The sequence below is a fragment of the Apteryx mantelli genome, chromosome 10, assembly GCF_036417845.1.
Source record: "Apteryx mantelli isolate bAptMan1 chromosome 10, bAptMan1.hap1, whole genome shotgun sequence".
NCBI classification, from domain to species: Eukaryota; Metazoa; Chordata; class Aves; order Apterygiformes; family Apterygidae; genus Apteryx; species Apteryx mantelli.
Window position 1 is genome coordinate 20,771,407 of NC_089987.1, and position 19,782 is coordinate 20,791,188.

Below are 19,782 nucleotides of genomic sequence, written 5' to 3' on the forward strand. Positions count from 1 at the left end.
ACACCCTGGGTGCCAGTCTGTTCTTATTTTATACACTGTCAGTTGTAAACATTTGGCATGCTGTATTATTCTCTTGCTTAAACTGCTTAAACTAGTGCAGCTTCGTTACTTCTCTGCAGTTTGTACTGAGGATAATTAATTCTCATCCAGACTAGAATTTGGAAAAGATTCACTTTTCACTGTAGAGAAGATTGTTTTTCTTGTACGTTTCCGGAATCCTTGCCGAACACAAGAAAATGAGTGAAATTCTCATGGGCACAGCAGAGCTGCCTCTAGCATGCATGACTGACAGGAGTGCAACTTATTTTTATCCTTTTAAGTAATCTGATATGAGCATGAAACAGAGCACAAAACCATTGAGCAAGGAGAACTCCTTCATAAAATGATGTTTGTTGTAAATCATCCTTTCCTGGAACCTGAACTTGTAGTGCTGTTTTGTGTGCTGCTAAGCTTGGACTATAAGGATGTGTTTTCCCCCCTAAAATCCTTCCAAATTCCTACCCTAATTGTTTTCACAGTTTATATTTTTAATACTGTGTTTGGTGGGTTATGCTAGTTGGATATAGTCCATATGAACTAATGCATCGCTGTGCTTTTCTGTTTTGGGGGGTTGATTGTTTTTAAGTTGCCCACTGCTCTGGAAAGTAGGAAGCTTCTCTGGAAAACTCAGATTGCATTGGAAATTTGAGGTAAATATCTCATTATAGAGCTTTAGCTTGACAGAGTGCTAAAAAGAAGGCTGATCAATTAATTGGCTTTTTAACTGCACAAAAAGAAAACTACCCCTATTGGATATTTTGGTTCTTTGTGAGGCTTAAGACTCCTCTTCCATCTCAAGAAGTATGAATATGGTTTGTAGCAAATCAGTAGAATAACCAATTAAAAATGGAGCTGGTTTTGCTTTTTGTTCTTATTTACAGGAATTTCTTTGGCTGTCTTTATAGTAGCATCGTGATTGGAAAGAGCTAATAGTAACTGTCACAAGAGACCTGAAAAATAGAAGAGGTTGTCATTCTCTTTTTACAGTTTGGGAATGGAGACAGATTATATGACTTGTCTGAGAACACACATGATGTCTGTGGCAATGCTGAAGTCTTTCCTCATGTTATTTAAAGGACTTGATTACTGATACTGTTTTCACAGTAGTATTTTTATGAGACCTAGGTCATGTTGCGCTTTCTTAGTACCTTATAACAACTCCTATTGTCAGAACCTGTTTGTTTATGAGATTACAAACCTAGAAGAATAAAGAGATTTGGATAATTTTGGCACAGGTTTTGTGTTCAGACATTTGATAGTAATTGACCTTCCTTCTGTGGAGAAATCTGGCTCACTGCACAGCTGCACATACGCGTGTGCCAGTGCATTGCTGGGGAGTGAACAACTGGTGCAAGCATTACTAGTCCTGAATGTGCAGCCTGATGCAGCAAATAGCAAGCAAAATGTACACTGGGAACAGTTGTTCTGGCTATTATTTAACTATATTCCCCAGTTAGACAACTTGTGTTGAAGGGTAGTTAGCAGCTTAGTGAGAGATGAGACAGCATTGTTTTAGTGCTGCACAGGAGCTCCTATAAACTAGTCTGTTTTCCAAATGGTGGCAAATGTACATTCAAAATGACTGACCTTTTGGCCCTCATTGGTAAAGGATGATGCCGACAGCTGATGCAGAATTTAAATAGAAGTCTGCAGCTTTAAATAGCTAACGTACACTGTGTGAGTATAGGGCATTTTCTAACTTTTGTGACCGCTCAGTAGTAGACCTGATTGCAGCAGGAAGCAGAGAGGACCTCACCAAATTTCTAAAGACTCAGCGTCCTCTCCATGCAAGGTAGTGTTAGATGCCTTAGTAAGTTGAAACAAAGCTGGGTTTCTTTCTGTGCTATACACAAGACGTTCTTAATCAGTCATAAAACAAAATGTGTTTGATACGGTTTTGTTCTTTAATATTGGCTTGTTTTGTTTCTCTGTATTCTTTTTAAATACTTACTGGGCCAAATAAACTATTAATATTACTCCTAAAACTGAACTTAAACTGATTGATCCATAATTCTTCAGTACTTATTAACTTTTTATTCAGTCTATTTTTTTTTTCATTCTGCATTGCTATTAATTTTGTTACCAGTATACTCAGTTGACTTTACTGAAGAACAAGCATTTAACACATCTGTCTTTTCAGGGTCATGTCAGGCTTTTGATGTGAATGGCGGTGATTTTCTTGGTCTTTGTCTTTTGCTATGTGTGTTCTACCTAACATTTTGCTTTTCAGATCTTGCCTCCATGTGCTTATGGTGGTTTTTATGCCCTACCTTAGTAATCTGACCTAGTTTCTGTTTCTTGAATGTTGTCTCTTTATACTTTGAGGTCAATGAAGGCCTCATGATTTGGTCAACTAGACTTCTTACAATACTCCTTTCCTTCTCACAATAGGATTACTTGGATACAATAGCTCTCCTTTTAAGTTATCAGATTTCCATAACTGTTATTTTGTTGGGTTTTTTTTTTTGTTGTTTTGGGTTTTTTTTTTTTTGCCTTGGGCTTCTCCATATCTCTTTTTTGCCTTGCAGTTGCCTTCTGTGAGACTTTCTTGAATTTGTTCAGTGTCTGCTATCTTGAAGTCCTGTGCTGGATTCTTTTAGAGCTGTTCTCACTCCTTATCATTTTAGGGATTGTCAGCCATATTGTTTCATGGCTGCTTTTACCGAAATTGTATTCCAACTTTATATGCTTTACTAGTTACTTCAAATTAGAGGGATATATTCCACGTTGGATTATCTCTACATTCTTTGTTATGACAAAAATGATTATTGGTGAATATTTTGTAACTTGTTAGGCAGTCTGTATATAGTAGAATTAATGAGACAGTAAAGATCTTACTAGTTAGTGTTGCTCTTTATATCAGCAACTAACAGATTGTGATCAGTGTAATTGTACCCAATGTTTTGGTGAATTAGATTTCAAAATACATTGTTTCTGCAGTCTTGAGGATGCTTTTGGGATTTGAGGTTCATTAGATGCATAGTCCTTACTCTGGGTTTGTAACTTCCTGGTTTTGAGTGCGTGGGTGGATGCTGCTGGGAAGGGGTAAGGGGAGAAAGTGGTGCCAGGCTCATTAGAACGTGTTTGTCGTGGAGAGAGGCCAAAGGAGCCCGAGCTGGAAGGACGTTCTTCCGCCTCCGCCCGTCTTCTCCCTCTCTCCTCCCAGTTGTTATGGTTTTGCGCTAGTCTGATCTCTCCATCTCAGCTCCGCAAAACTTAAAAGTTTGAATGCACATCTGCTTTTTTGTAAACCCCAGTGACACTGAAAGTTGACAAACTGTCTTAAGTATTTAAAGATTTCTTGGTTATTGCTGCAAGAAAATAAGACTCTGCTATGGTGAGAGTTTTAACCCAAGGAATGTGCTGCCACTGTTCCTAAAGCCTTTCATGACAGTAAATGGGTTTTACAAAGGACTCAAAGTTTTCTGACTTTGGTTTTCCTATAACATTTTTATTATTATTTCAAATTTTCTTTACCTATTACTTTTTATTTCTAAGTATTTGAGTAGCTGGGTAATTGTTTAGTTGCTGTTTTTTACATCATCCTTGTGTTAGGATTGCCTTTTTTCTTTCTTGACCTGCAGTCCTAATACTGGTAATAAATTAGAAAGCAAAAATATCTGAGATCTTATGAATATACCAGTAGATATAGAAAATCTGTAACTAGCTACTGTCTGCAAACAGCAAAAAGAAAAAGATGGGGGAGTACAGTTTTGACACAGTGTTTAATATAGCGAGCTTGTGTTAATTATTTGTATGATACGTAGAACAGTCCTTCCTGAGTAACCTGATCCTATTAGTGTATGCATATTTAGAAATCAATCTGTGACAGTGTCCTGTGCTCTTAATGCATGTAATACTAGTTAATGATGTAATTAGGTAATACAGATAAATACATATAATATATGAAGTTATATAATACTTACAAAACTACTTAATACTAGTCTGAAATGCATTTTTGTCTCCTTTAATGAATGACATACACACGGCGCTCTGCCCATGAAACTTCAGCCTTTTTTTTTTTTTTTTTTTTTTAAGGGTCTGAGGAACATAACCTGTTCCTTGATAATAGTACACTTTCTCTGTATTTGAAAATGCTTTTTTGTTGTCTCTGAGGAGATTTTTAAGAATAATGGATTTAAGGTGATTGCTAATAGAAAAGTCAGTTTGATTGACATCCTAATTTTTTTGATCATGGAAAGGCCTAAAATATATGTTTTCCTGTGTGGATATTTCATCTGATTGTGAGAGAGAATAGATTTATTTTAAAAGCCGACTTTATTTCAATACAATATTTTAAACAATATTTCAATAGCAAGGCAGCAATTAGAGGACAGTATTAAAACATCTACTAGAGTAAATACGTATATTTTTTTTAAATGATCAAGGTAAAGTAACTTCTAGCTAGCAGTGCAAAAAGAGTTGGTTAAAAAGTCTTCAGGCTAATGATAACTTTTAATGAATCTTGAAATCTGAAAAGACTGGAAAAATATCAATATCCCACTGATACTCAAGACAAGGTAAGCAGTATGGTGTGGGCAGTAATTGCCTAGACAGTTTCATGTTCTTGGGGACAAAAACCATCAAAATCAGCTAATACATGAGATGCAATTAATCTTATTCAGTCTGAATTTCTGGAAAATAATCATATGAACATGATGTTTCATCATTATCTTTGATACAGGAACAGTTCAGTTCTCATAACATTACATATGCTTCTGCACAATGTTCCCCTACTACTGGAAAAAAGCCTGTTTAAACAAAAAACACACATAAATTTTAGAAATAGAATAATTTTAACAAAGATTGTGTTGAATGTTAGTGACAGGCTGAAAGCTCTCAAAGCAATTTAGCATTAAAATGTATTACTCAGATTATTGAAACAATATCATTAACAGTCCTTGTTATCATTACATGGCATGTTATCATTAACAGGCTAGATTCAGGGTCTGGTGGGGATGCTCCAAATATATTTGATTTCAGCTACTAGAAGAGGATGGACTAGTGAACCACCTGAGGTCTCCGTCAAACTTACCTTCTATGATGACAGAGGGAAGGATCTGTTCTACAAGGGAAAAGAAATAAGAGTGGAAGCGTAGTGGTTACAAAATAAGGAAAAGGCTGTGTTTTTTAATCTTGTTTAAGAGACAAATGTCTCTTAATGGCAGTTAATTCAATATTGAGAAGCAAGGCAAGAAAATTTGCTTCAGTTCTACAAGATGAAGCTGCTGACTTTGTTGTGCTCTCTTGATTGTTTGTTTTTCTTTGAAATACTTGCTGTATTTTGCGTAAGTTTGAGAGATGTGAGAATGTTTTGTTTTGCCTTTTCTTATGCTGGATAAACAACCTGCACTCAAATGTGGTGAGACTAGCCTTGAAAAATGCAGTTCTGTGGGATGGGTGCTTGAGAGTTTTATAAGCAACTAAAAAGCACTCTTTGGTATAAGATTCTTCATGATGTCTTTAATAATGTTTCTTGTTAGGCCTCTTGTGATTGAATGTTTTTAGTTGTTTATAATCTTCATCAAAGGCTGGGTCACCATAAGATGCTTTCTGTTTTTAAAGGATGTAATTATTATGCATATGATATCCTAGTGCTTAAACGTATTGACTAGTGGGATTGCAGAAAGTATTGTATTTGTTCATGTGTCTATCTAGGAAATTACATTTTTAATGAATTATGATAAATAAAGTTTAATTTATGAACTACCTAGAATGGACTGTAGTTATGAAAGGTATATTTTGATTTGAGTGCTCCAATTTAGATCCTTTCAAGATTTTAAACCCATTTTCTATGTATGTTATGTTTTCATCCACTAAAGATGTGTGTAAACTGCTGAATCTGGTTGAAAACAAGGTTTACGATAGAAAACTAAGCCATAATCTTGGGCAGCTGTAAATATGTAGATCTTTTCAAAAAATCTAAAATAGAGGTGAGTTTTATGTTGTGTTTCTAGTCCAAAGAGCCATGTAAGAAGTCTGGGATGTTGAAAATGAGACACACCTAGGAAACAAAAGATTTGTTTGGGGCATTTTTAGCATTGCACTCTGACTCCCTGTTTCTCCTTTGTTTATTTATTTTTATTCTTATTCCTTTTTCAGATCTTGAGTCAGATGACTGTGCATCCATATACATCTTTAATGTAGACCAACCATCATCATCTGTAAATCAGCCAATTTGTATTCCTCGCCATGGACTGCAGTCTCACTCCTCTCCCCTGTCACCACCTACAAGACTTCAGAGTCATAAGAACTATGAAGGGACTTGTGAGGTACCGGAATCCAAATATAGTCCACTAGGTGGACCCAAACCCTTTGAGTGCCCTAGTATTCAAATTACATCTATTTCACCTAACTGTCATCAAGGGATTGAAGCCAATGAAGATGAATTGCACACAAATGGCACAGAAAATGAGTATATGGAAAGGCCGTCGCGGGACCATCTCTATCTTCCTCTTGAGCCATCATATAGGGAATCATCCCTTAGTCCAAGTCCTGCCAGCAGCATTTCCTCCAGAAGCTGGTTTTCAGATGCTTCCTCCTGTGAATCCATTTCCCACGTTTATGATGATGTAGACTCGGAGCTAAATGAAGCAGCTGCTCGATTTACCCTTGGCTCTCCTTTGGCATCTCCTGGTGGTTCTCCAAGAGGTCCCAGTGATGAATCCTGGCAACAACCTTATGGATTTGGGCATGCCTTGTCACCTAGACAGTCTCCCTGTCATTCTCCTAGAACTAGTATTACAGATGAAAATTGGCTAAGCCCTAGACCAACATCAAGGCCCTCATCAAGACCTACATCCCCCTGTGGGAAACGACGACACTCCAGTGCTGAGATTTGCTACGCTGGTTCTCTCTCTCCTCACCATTCTCCAACTCCGTCACCTGGCCATTCCCCCAGAGGAAGCATAACAGAAGACACATGGTTAAACGCTTCTATTCATAACGTACAAGGTCTTAATTCTGGCCTTTCACCATTTCAGTGTTGTACAGAGACTGACATCCCTCTAAAAACAAGAAAGACCTCAGAGGATCAAACTGCCACTTTATCTGGAAAAATTGATCTCTGCCCTGAAGAACAGGGAAACTTATCATCATCCCTTGAAACTGCGGTAGATGATTGCTCTGGATCTCAACACAGCTTGAAAAAAGATTTGCCTGGAGACCAATTCCTTTCTGTTCCTTCGCACTTTACTTGGAACAAACCAAAGCCTGGCCATACCCCTATATTTCGGTAAGTTGTTAGAAAATTTGTAAGTTGTTCAGAAGGTTTCCCTCCCTTTTTTCCCGTTCTGTGCATCTTACATAGATGTATTAAGGTGCTTATATTTCAGTGATGCAGTAAGACTTTAAAAAGAAAAGTTATTGTAGCCAACTAAATGATATAATTAGAGGAAAACAAGTTGATACAGCAAATGCCCATCTGTTTCTTCTTTTTAAACTACAGTAGCCACATTGTAACACAGGCAATTGACTTACTAATAAAGTTTGCTTCTATTAATGCACAGAGTCGTACTGAATCAAATGTGTGCAGCTTTATGCATGTTTGCATTTTAAGCTGTTGCATTTAATCTAAGTAGTAAAAAATTTTAATACAGCTAAAGAAACTTGACTTATGTGATTTTATAAAACTGAGAAAACTCAAAAGAGGTGGATTTATATGTTTTTGTTTTCACTTGCATCTTTGGTCTGATTCCAGATTCTAAATCTAGAGAGAAAATAAATTTGCATGTCATACTGAAATCCATGTAGAACAAAGTGATTTGTGGGCTGTGGTTCCAAGGGTATCTCTACCATTGTGGTGGCGATTTAAATGGCTCTTGCCCTTTTGTAGTCCTGTCGTGTGCTAGGATGATTTGAGGAGACCCAGAATAGGGACCTGATTCAGGTGTGTGTGTGTGTGGGGGGGAATTCACCCTCCTTCCCATTCTGTTACCTTTTAGTTGGAGCAGGTCTTTGATCTGGCTGACCGTATAGCTACAAGGACCACTTTGCCAGGACAGTGCAATTGGTGGAGTAGAAATGCTTTAGGTAGCATTGCTGCTGAATGGACAACTACTGCAATTACTCAGCTCAGACTATCCATTTGGTTCCTTAACCTTTTTCTAGTAGGTAAAGGGCAGGGGGGGAGAAGAAAGCTTCAGGATAGGAGAAGAGCAGGGAGGGACTTGAGTGTCCTTTCTCTCTACAGATGAGAAGAAATGCTTTGAGCTGGTTAAGTATGCTTGCTTCTGAACCTACGAGGCATGTTGGTAGCAGGAAGAAGTAAATGGCCGTCACTTGAAGAGTTTTGTGTAGACATTTTGTAAAAGGAAGGGTGTATTAGGTTAATATCTGTAAAACAATTATCCATGTGATAAGCTGTATTGTGGGTTTATATTTAAAATAGTATCATTCTGTCCACAGGCAATGCTTAAGATTTGCTCATCAAGGATGTAGTGGTCAAAGCAAATGAGTGTCTCAACATTTACTTTCTTAGAGTATTTCTTTAAAAAAAACAAAAAAACACCTCTACAGGCATGAGCAAATGACTGTCTTGATACTGAGTGGTAAGAAGGGTAGGATTCTCCAGATACATGCTTTACTTTGAAAAAGGCAAATCATAAATCCTAAAAGTTAGTGGCAAAATATAATATTACTGCCATGGTGAAGTCATCTTTGCAAAGAACTTGTTTTTTTTATAAAGCACATTCTGTATTTTTTATTTAAAAAGAATGACTTGGAAATTCTTCATGGTTTTAACTTTTTTTTTCTTTTTTTTTTTCCTTCCTTGAAGTAACTGAAGCAAAATAAAAAAGGAAATATTTCTGTCAAATCTTCAGAGGTGTTCTGCAGGACACCTATATGGCACCTTTTCTGTTCTCAGGGATTTTGAACTTCTTAGCAAAAATTTTAGAACTGCCTACTAACCCAAGGTTTCTGAAGGGGTATTCTTCCCAGGGACCTCCCTCAAAAGCACAACTTGTTGAAAAGTGGAAGTGGGCTTTTCTGAGAACATGCTAGTTTATCATCAGTAATTCCCCTTTCTAGTGGCTTTTTCCAAATTTAGATATCAGTCTTGCATCGTTTTAACATCTTGATGCATCATTTCCTGATGACTTGTCAGATGAACAAACCTGTTGAAGAAATGTTTTAGAATACCTTTTCTGCTTCTCGGTTGAGCACATGACAGTTCTCAGGGGTGTGGGTCTTGTGGAATATAAAAGCACTCGCTCATCTTTTGAAAACTGCTGTAACTGACACTTTCTGCGTGTGATTTATTTAGTTGGGGAACTAATGGAGAGAGCTCATCTGTGACTCTTACTATGGAGAAGTATGCTTACAAAGAAAGATGAATGAAATACTAACCAATACTTCCAGGATACAGTGAAACATTCCTGAAACAAATGAGAGAGAAGTGAATTGTAGCTTTAAGAGCTTCCGGAAGGGTTAACTTTTAACGGTACTGTCAAACAGGCTTCATCATTCATCTGAGTTCTAACACTGAATTTTTGAGTTTCACTGCTTGACATTTGTGTTGATTAGATCAGTGTTGCACAGAAGGCTCATTTTTTCTTAATACCAAATCTGCTCTTTTAATTTTAAAACTAAGGGTTTTTTAGAAATTCTTTAGAAGTTGTTCTTTAAAAGATTAGGTTATTTGTCTCTAAATATTATTTAAACAGCACTCCTTCAATCATTTTGTCAGTTTTGCATAATTGTAAAATCACAGATTTTAATTTCTTCTCAGAAAGGTACTGATTGTAGTTAGTAGATGTGTTTCTCTAATTGCAAAAGTGAGAAGAAAGCAGAAGGCAATTAAGACTATACCTATTCACAAGTAAACTAAATTATTAAGCAATATACATTTGCTGACAAAAAGTCTGACTAATTGAGTTGGTGGAAATGGCTGCATTAGCAACTGTATTCTTAGCATAACATTGAACTACTCAGCACTTGTAGCCTGTCCTATAGATTCAGTGAGAGCCTGCCTATTCATTATGTTCAGACGTTTCATTCTCATCTAATATTTTGATTTTAATGTTTATGAAGCAGAGAAGCTAAGCTCACTCTTATGCTTTAATAATGAATTGCAAGAAGGTCCACTATTTCTTAAACACTTTGTGACAGTGACCAAAAACAAGCACTGCAGTTATCATGTTTTAGAGTTAGATTTAATAAACATAAAAGATAGGAACTCTTGATTTTTAAAATATTTCTCTCTCTTCTTTTTCTCTCATATATATATGTGTGTGTGTGTATTTATTTATATATGTAAATATATATAAATACAATTACTCATCTTTTTAAATGTCTCGATTGTGTTATCGAGTACGATTTAGTGCATGAAGTAAACCAGATTACAGATTTACAGAACATTAAATAGTCATCAGAGAAGAAGGTGCTATCTGCACACCTCATACCATGTCAGATGTAAGGTAAATTCCTCCCATTTATGCCGAGGGGCGGTTTACTGTGGTGAAGTGTGAACACAGGTCAGAGTAGTTTCGTTCACTTGGAATCAATACTCTAGTTTATCTATGAAGTCCTGACCACACTTCCTTTCTTCTGTGTTCAGTAAGCATAGGATGCTTTTATGTAACTAAATATAATAATGTATAACACACTTTTGTGCATTTTAGTCATATCTGATTCCTTGCACATAATTTTGAACAAATAACAAGTTGTCATCTAAGACAGAAATACATAATTTGCCAGTCTGTAGTATATGAAAAATATATGTGTATTATCTGCCCTGAGTCACATTCCTGCTTCCTAGTCAAAGATGAGTGTAGATGAGTGGTGAGGGACAGAACCAATGCAACAATTCCTATAAAATAAGCATTGAGGAACTAGATAGTTCCTTCTACATCTAGGAATAGTGAAGGCCTGAGTAGTATATTAGCCACAGGGTATCTGCCAGTGCTGTCATTAACCAAATCATTTGCAGGTAATTCTTTCGATTGCAGATTGACTTGGTCATTTGCAGAATACTCAGCAATGAAGTTATCTGATCCTTTTGTTTATTACATTTTTATTCTTGTTACTCTTGTTTACGATGCTTCCCCTCCCCCCACCCCATCAAGGTGAGGGATAAGAATTGGGTTTATTCGTGTCTCATGTTTCCCTCCTAAAGTAGTGGGAGTATATCTGACTTCCCCGTTTGCTCATTACCCCATTGTTTCATGAAGGATGCTGATTTTAGGACTGTTTATTAATCTGACCTATCAGAGCTTGAATTTTACCCCCACTTGAAAAAACTCAAAATTTTTTCACTCAGTCTCTTTAAAAGCCATGTTTCTAGGCTTTTGCATAAAGTGATTTCAGACTCTTTCATTAATTGGATTTTTTCTTTCATTCCTTTCCCAAATTTTGTATAATCTATTTGAAAAGAAAAAAAGATGATTCAAGTTCACTTTCTTATTTAGATAGCCTGTATCAGTATAGGCTATGAATAGTCCAGAAGAATACCAGAGAAAAGTATTTCTTCTAGAGGCTATTCATATTCAAAGAGCTAAATTTGATCCTCCTGCTCATGTTGAGGCGCCATCTAAAAGAGGTCAGTATGCTCATGTGAATTCTCTTAATTCTATCCTTGTCTTTGGAACTTTGTGGAATCCCTGTTTAGTGGATATACCCATTATTATGGGAATAGCAATTCAGCAAATACTTAAGAAACCATGTACTACTAAGAATCAAGACTGATGATCCCTTTTATTAAAATTTTCTTGCTTAGGCTCCAGTCAGCCTCTCATGAGTACAAAGCTGCTGTATTAGAAAGATGAGTAGTTAATGGTATTTTGAAGTGATATATATACACTTGCTTTACAGAAATTGATGCTCTTAGTTACAGTGCTTATGGCTCTTCTCTGTCTGATCTGCCTCTCTGATACAGGTTTACAGTTGCAAAATTTCTAGGAAGTGCAAAAAAAAAAGTCTGCTTTACAATACTTTTTTTGAGCTTCAGTGGCGGGGGGGGGGAACAGTATGGGGATGACCCTGAAACCTCTGAAGAAAAAATATAATAATACTTATGGTGGAGACATATCACCAGAAGTAAAATTCGTATGAGATCAGCACCATTTGTGGGAGAGTTAACACCTATCACAGACATATGGACAGCGCTGATACAGGCGACATTGTGCAGTTGTATTAGATGGGTGGACGGTGATGGTGAAATTGAAAATGGTGGGGGTTCTGTTATTGGTGCTTTGGGGGGGTTTGTTGGTTTTATTTTTAGTTTATGGCTTATAATATGAATGGGTAGGGGGACAGCAGCCTTTAAGTTTTGCATATTAGATCTTGACAGTCTAATTAATGCATCAAATAGGCATTTTGTAGGTTAGTACACTTAAGGAGTGATTCAGGGGTTTGGTGTGTTTGGTTTCTTTAACCCTTGGAGCAAGTCTTTGACAGGAGCAAATTGTGCTTTCCTGTCCACTAGATAACTGTGACAGTATTCATTAATGGGCAAAAATCTTGAAATAAAAATTGGTTTCTTTTACTGCTTCTTCTTTCATGGAATTCTTCGTTGTAAGTTGACTTTACATAATAGTATTCTCAATTTTGGAAAGAGTTACTACTAAAACTACTATATAAACCGATGTTTGCCTTAAGAGTGCTGTGTTGCAAATTTAATTCTAAAACACTGGGAAGTGACAGGATATCAAGGAATTTTTGTGCCATGGTGGTGAAGAACAAACGGGCTTTGGTTGTTGTATTTACAGTTCAGGAATCTCTTTAATGATGGATGATTCATGGCAATCTGAGAGCATCTTCCTTGCTATTGTCTGGCAGTTGCTCCTGAAAACTAGGATTGCTGACAATGTTGCTTAACCTTTCAGGAGAAAATAGTGTTAGATAGGCAAATACTTGGAATAGCTAGTTCTTTCTTGTCTGAATCCTTATTTTAGAAGTTTGGGGAGCAGAGAGGAGAACAGAATTATGTTCTGTTTTTTAACATAACTTTTGGAACTTTGGTCTTAATTTTAAGAAGAGCAAACCATTCAATGTGAGTGGACTATAGACAAGCTTATTCTGCTAAGCAATTATCCATCTGTTTTCTGTTAAATAGAAGTAACAGCAGTTATGCAATGTTAGCAAAGCTTTCAAGTGAAAATATTTGCAAATCACTGGCTTTGAAGGTAAGTACCCACTTAAGTGAGACAAGCACGAGAACTTTGAACCTCTTAGGGTTTTTAATAAGCTAGGCTATTACTGTAATGTTGATGCACTGTTAATGAATCTAAAGAAATTCAGATAGTGTTTTAATACAGGATCTCAGTGCTATAGGTGTGATTAGGCTCTCTACTTTGTTCTGACATGATAGAATACAGATTTGACTTGGCAGTATGCTTTATCAGTACTCTGAAAGCGTATTTAACTGTGGGTTTGCTAGTAGAACAGTGATATTTTGGATGTAAATAGTATAAAAAAAATCAATTGATAAGCCACTGTGGCAGGTGGAATGTCCCCAAAATTATTAACTCCAAAATTACTCCACCTGAGAAAATCTTACTCTATGTAGTGAAAAATGATCACAGCAGTATTCTGGCTCTACAAGCATTCTTGAAAAGGACCGTAGTATTGGCACATAGTTATGATGTGAGACTCTCAAGGGTTTGCTGTGTCATGACGTTCACTTGTCACAGGATAACTGTGGCTGTTGGTTATTCCCTGCTAAAACTCAGGATGAGAAAAAGATGTGAAATATCCATTGTATGGTCAACAAGGCCTTTCCTGCAGTCACAGATTTTGATGTACTGGGAGAGGTGTAGGTGGAAAGTGTTATTTCTGCTGCAACTGAGAAATAATCAACAGGTCATTCTAGAAGACCTGTGAATCTTAACCGGCAAAGGAAATTGAGAATAACTTTCACTAGCATTTTGAAATCCTAGTGGGTATCTTCAAAAGTCATTATTAGAACTAGTGACTACAAGGAGGTAGAAGCATGTTCATGCAGAGTGGCTAAAATGAGTTCTCGTATCAGTTTCACTTGCATTCAAAAACTTTCTAAGCAAAGAATCCAGGAGAGCGTTGAACTAAAACTGAGCTAATCACACACGCACTACAGTTGAGGCACCAGCATAAGCAGTTTCTGCCTGCACAAAGCCCCTCTCTTAGGCCACAGCTGTTTGTCCAATGAACTACACAGCAAGAGTGCTCCAAATGGAAAATAACCATTTGGAGGTTTTAACTGATTATTTTTAGTGGCTGTCATTGGCCCCACAACAGTGCGTGTGGGGCAGAAGAAAGAGTAAAGCCTAAGTCCAATGCAGAACGACAGCTGCAGTCTAGTATCAGATGCTGACCTGTAGGATGCTCCAAAGCAATCTTGTTTCTAGGGTTTGTTTCTTGCTGTGCAAGAGGGGCGGAGTCAGTCCCAGTATCCACAGGTCTGAAAAATGAAATCCATATGGACTCATTTGACTACCCTTACGCTGAACGTCAGATATCTCCTCATCAGTTTTGTGCAACCTGAATCAGTTCTGGTTTAGAGATGACAGTTGCAGGTGAAGACAATATGGGTTAGATGAATTTTGTGAACACTAAAGTGATAATTTTAAATATGGTGTCTTCTGTTGAGAGCGCTACTGAGAGCTTCCTGCCTTACTTCTGAGTTTCCTTTAATAGCAGCTGTTCTCCAAAGCCTTTAATCTTGATGTGATAGGAACTTTTGGAGGCTTGCATTAATCAGATTATAAAACTCTCTTGGTATTACTGGAAGAACATTTGTAGGTTTATAGATTGGTGCTGTCTCACCAACATGCTAAAACTTGATTTAATGAATCTTTTAGGATGACTGTCACTCATTGTTTCTGTTTCCTGCTCTAGCATTTGGGGCTTTACTGGTAGGCTACTGTACTATTAATAAGGCTTTTTTTTTTTCATTTAAAGAGAACCAAAACTTAGAGAAAGTTCTGTAGAAGAGTAAGCCACAGGCTATTGTAACTGTAATTTGGTAATGAACCAGGTAGAGTTTTCTTAATGAAACATGTGGAAGTGGCTACAAATGTGTTCCTCCTCTCATCAAAGTCCAGAAGTGAGTGATTTTTAACAACATAAGCCCTTATTTCTTTTATTATTTTCATCTGAAATGACTTGAAAAAACCCACAGCCAGCAGCTGATCTAGATTCTGTGTTCTGAATGGAAAGTAAAATGGCTTTATCAAAATAATGTAAGTGTCATCTTGCCGTGTAAAGTGAAGAGGCTGAAATCTTTCTACAACACTGGCATGTTTCTGAAGCAGCTGATTTTCCTAATCTTAAACATATTCTAGGTATTCTAAGAGCAATACAGCACTAAAACTTAAACTCTAATGATGTATGTGTAGTCTAAAACTTACCTTAGTTTAATACACACTTTACAACTGATAAACCTGTGATGAGTCAAAAGTCTAGGGGAAAGACTTCAATTTAATGCCGATCCTCACCTAATAGTGCAGTCGGAACAAAGCTTGTACATAAATGCAATAAGGCTATAAAGGCTTCAGATCTATTTTTCCCATTTCAACGTCAGGTATTGTGTGGCTTCACATTGAAAAGTGTTCAAAATGTGTGCAAACTTGTTCCCTCTTGCCCCCAAAACACTGACATGATTCTTCTGTTTTCGATGTTGGTTTCTGCATGAAGTAGAAAAATAGTTTGTAGATTGTATTTATTTAGTGTCTGGGGTGTGGGTTCATTGTGACTTTTGGAACATGACAGTGCTGGCTGAGGAAGCCACTCCATAGCTGTCCTCCTCGGTTCTGTTGGAAGAAGCTGTATAGGCAATTGGGGCTCTGGTAAATTAATCGGAGTCAAAAATTTACCTTTCAAAACCAAATGAAACCCCACAGATCACTGATTCAGTTTAATGTGTAGTCCCAAAACATTTGGCACAAAACAAGTGGAAGGGTGATGTGGAAGCATCATATATTACATTTTTCTGAATACTCTGTATTAAACCTGACACATTAAATACATTAAATTGATATCCTCATAGAACAAAAAGGTACATGGAACTGTACCCTAAAATGTTTTAAGATTGCACTGCTGCCCAAAAGAAAAGTTGAGGGTGATAGAGATAGCAAGAAAAACATTAAAAGAGAAACAATTACAGCTTGGGTATCCAGCGATTTTTTTGTTCTCTAAATGGAAGCAGCTGAAAACTTCTAGCCTGCTGCATCTAGAAAATAACAGTTTAATGCAGCACAGCCTGAAAATCTTAATACTGCAGAATTTGCTTGGAAAACTGCATTTTGAAATCTTTCCAAATTTTTGATATTTTAGGCATCTGCATATGCGTGTGTGCTTGCTCTCATGCTGATATTTTCTATTTGTTTTCAAAGAATAACAAAATCTTGAGACTTGGTTTCTTTCCTGTCTCCATGTTTGTTCTAGTATTGCAAATATTATTTTAGGAGATAATGGGAATTGATAGAGCTGTCTGATACAGCTTATGCCATGTTTTTAATGGTTGATTGCAGAACGAGGAAACCTCTCTGTGAGGCTGGATGGAGAGTGATCATAATCAACAAATATATTTTTTTTCTTGAATGATTTTAATATATAATATTCAGTAATACCTCTTAGTACCTGATACATAGTCTGTGGTCCACATGTTATACCACACAAACTATTTTGACATATTTGAAAAAAAAGTTTTCAGACATAGTAAAGACAAATTTCTTGTTTGATACATTTCTTTTTAAACTCTTTTTAGTATCTTCTAATCCTGACCTTTTCTTTCCTTTTTCAGACTGAAGACTTGAGTCCTCTTCTCCTTCAATAGCTATAAAAGTGAATGGCAAAGTCTAGTTGATAGCCAAATAGTAGCATTTAGGCAGTACATCTTGGCCTGTGGTAAGTATCTGGAAGGATTGGGCTTATGCTGCGTTCCTATGAGTTTCCTCTTTGATTCCTGACATCCAGTCCTCTCCTACCCAGTAAATTCTATGGTTGTGGAAGAAGGACCAGTCATCAGACCTCCTTATGGGGGAAGAAGAGTCTTTGCTATGTTGAACGCTTGTAGAGATGATTTATTGCTCACGTTTCTCCCTTTCAGTAAGAAGAAAGGGAAGCACTCTTGTTCCCCTTCACTCCCAGCAAGGGGCTTCAGGAGATAAAGGTTTATCGTACGACGTTTACCCTCTCCTGAAGCAATGTGCAGTGGAGGTGCTCCCTGAAGCAGTAGGTCAGCAGGTTCGTAGGTTGTGCTCCTGCAGGAGAAGGCTAGCGAGTGGTGCCTCTTCTCTCTCTTTTCCATGCTTAGTGACAGTGATGTTTGTGGTAAAAGGCAGATGTATGGTGCTGCAGGCTGAGCCCAAGTCCGTCCAGATACTTACTAAAGACAGAACTTTTCTTTTCTGTTCAGTTCAAACATTCTTTCCCAATGGTGCGTATGTTTTATAGGCCTTGGTTGAATTCTCCGGCAGGTATAATTTATCTTTCATGGGTCTATAGCTGTTAATGTTTATGGAAATTTGCATGGTTTTGGATAGGTGGTGGGTTTTTTCCCCACTTCCTGTAAAGAGGAAAGAAATGGAATTGAGCATTTGCCAAAGATGATACAAACCACTACTTGGCTGTCTCTTTAAGGTCTGACTGTTTTTCCAATTGGTCAGAGTATGGTGTTATGAAGCTATTTTACTAGAAGCTTATTTTTAATGCAAATGTTCTTGTGCTGTACACAGTGCTATAAACATTCAGGATAAATGCTTCATTTTTAAATTGCATTAATTTGCTCTACCAGGTAATTACTGACTTGAATCTGACTGTTCATCTTACTAGAATCATAAGTCTGTGAATCTATGCAGGTAAAAGGGTAGGTATAAAAAAAATGGTGATAATGTGGCTTATTTCCCTCTGAGGTGCTTCCATGTTACTATTATTACTACGTTTTTTTTTCCTCCTTCTGTGGAGAGGCTTTACAGCTGTGTGTTAGGGTATAATCTATGGTTAAGCTAAGTGTGTACTTCAGATATCTTCATCTTTGCTTGTTGTCTGTTGCACAAAGTCTTTATGCTCAGATTGGGCTACTAGTCTTTTAAAAACTTGGATCATCATATAGTGTTTAATTCAATGATATTTAGAAAAGTGTAGCACTTACCAATCTTAAAAGAAAAAAAAAACAAAAAAAAACAAAAAAAAAAACTTTAAGATAGTAATGCAGACTGTTAAAACTTAATGACTTACAGACCAGTCAAGCTTGCTTTAGAGTCATACTGAAGTTAGACTGTTCCCTTTAATGCAATTTAAACTTGCTTGCTAGTCTACTTGAGGTTAAATTAATGTAAAAGCAGTTATGGAATAGCACTGGTAATGTGGGGCATGGAGTCATGCCTTTCTTTTAATCAGGTAATGTAAGGAAGAAATACAGCACTAACAACTCCAGAAGAAATGTTTCAATTAAAGATTTTAATGCATCAGCAAAATTTTGGATTTTTCAAGTAACTGTGTTAAGCTAATAGCTATTCTTATTCGATAATCATTTGTTAGGCAAGCGATATAATTTGTGCATATTTTACAGTGAAGTTATTTTCATTGTTCTCTGGCTGAATGGCATAGTTCATTTAACCATAGTGTGCATATCCTGATTGCAGCACATCTTCATTGCCACCTCTTGACTGGCCTTTACCAAGCCATTATGGGCAGTGTGAACTGAAAATAGAAGTCCAGCCTAAAACTCATCATAGAGCTCACTATGAAACCGAAGGAAGCAGAGGAGCAGTAAAAGCATCTACTGGAGGACACCCTGTAGTGAAGGTAGGAAGTCTGGTTTTCTTGAATAGAAGATAATTTTTTACTATTAACTATGCTCACTGGTATTTACAGTACTGTAAATTGTTACATTCTGTGTAGCTTGCGTTCCTCCGTCTGTAAAATTTCTCTCTTAAATACATCTTGTTCAGTACAGCAGTTTAGTTTTGTATGTTTAAGAATTTACCGTTTGCTACAATTACAGAACATGTAACAATTCATTTTATGCTTACCAAGGGATTCACTGTTCAATAATATGTTAATTATGTACTCAAAATGAACTTTAGACAGGAAAGAGTGGTGGTGGAGGGGAGAAAATTAACAATAACAGATTACTTGTAGGTGTACTTGAATATGATATAGATTCACTTGAATCAAGTATCATCTTTCTTTTGGAACGAAGAGTAAGCTGCTGAACACTATAGGAGCTCAGCTGAAACAGTTTGTTAGCTCTTGTTCATTTTTTTTATTTGGTTATTTCTGCAAAATGTTCCCCATAGACTCTGTTAAACTTCACTAAAATATTTGGAGTAGATTAAACTTGACTTGTCTCTTTCTTCAGCAAGAACCAAAGGTCATTACTGACAGTTTATTTGTAGCTGTCTCCTTAAAAAGTAAGGCATCACCTAGTTTCTTTAGATGTGGGCTGGTAATCTGTAAGGGAAAGTAAGACTCATTCCTTGCTCTCTTTTTTTGTCATCATTTCAGTTGCATTAACAAGATCAGTCAAGCTTTATTTTGTCTCTCAGAACATTTAGATCAGTTTCGGGACTGAAGAAAATGCCGCAGTGCATCTCATCTGACTAACTGTGGGTGGTAGTACTACCTGTTTTGATTTCTGGTAACTGCCATTAACACCTGCTCTTGCTGCATTCTTTTATTAAGGCAAATACCTCTAAAGTGTATTATTTAAATACTTTGCAAATGCTATCCAATTATTGTTGCACTCAGAGTTAGATGTAATGTCCTAGTAAATTAGGCTTGGCTTTCATTTGAAAGCTTTGTCATGATATTCTTTTTGAA

General features: G+C 36.8%; 1 protein-coding gene across 3 annotated transcripts in view; it reads left to right on the top strand.

The window, feature by feature from the left end:
- Positions 1–19,782, top strand: part of NFATC3 (nuclear factor of activated T cells 3) — a 79,098-nt gene that overhangs the window by 11,223 nt on the left and 48,093 nt on the right. For all 3 annotated transcript variants that reach the window (XM_067302620.1, XM_067302622.1, XM_067302623.1), the window contains exons 2-3: positions 6,142–7,273; positions 18,603–18,765. In XM_067302620.1, the coding sequence (XP_067158721.1) occupies positions 6,142–7,273; positions 18,603–18,765 (1,295 nt within the window). The remainder of the gene's footprint in view (positions 1–6,141; positions 7,274–18,602; positions 18,766–19,782) is intronic.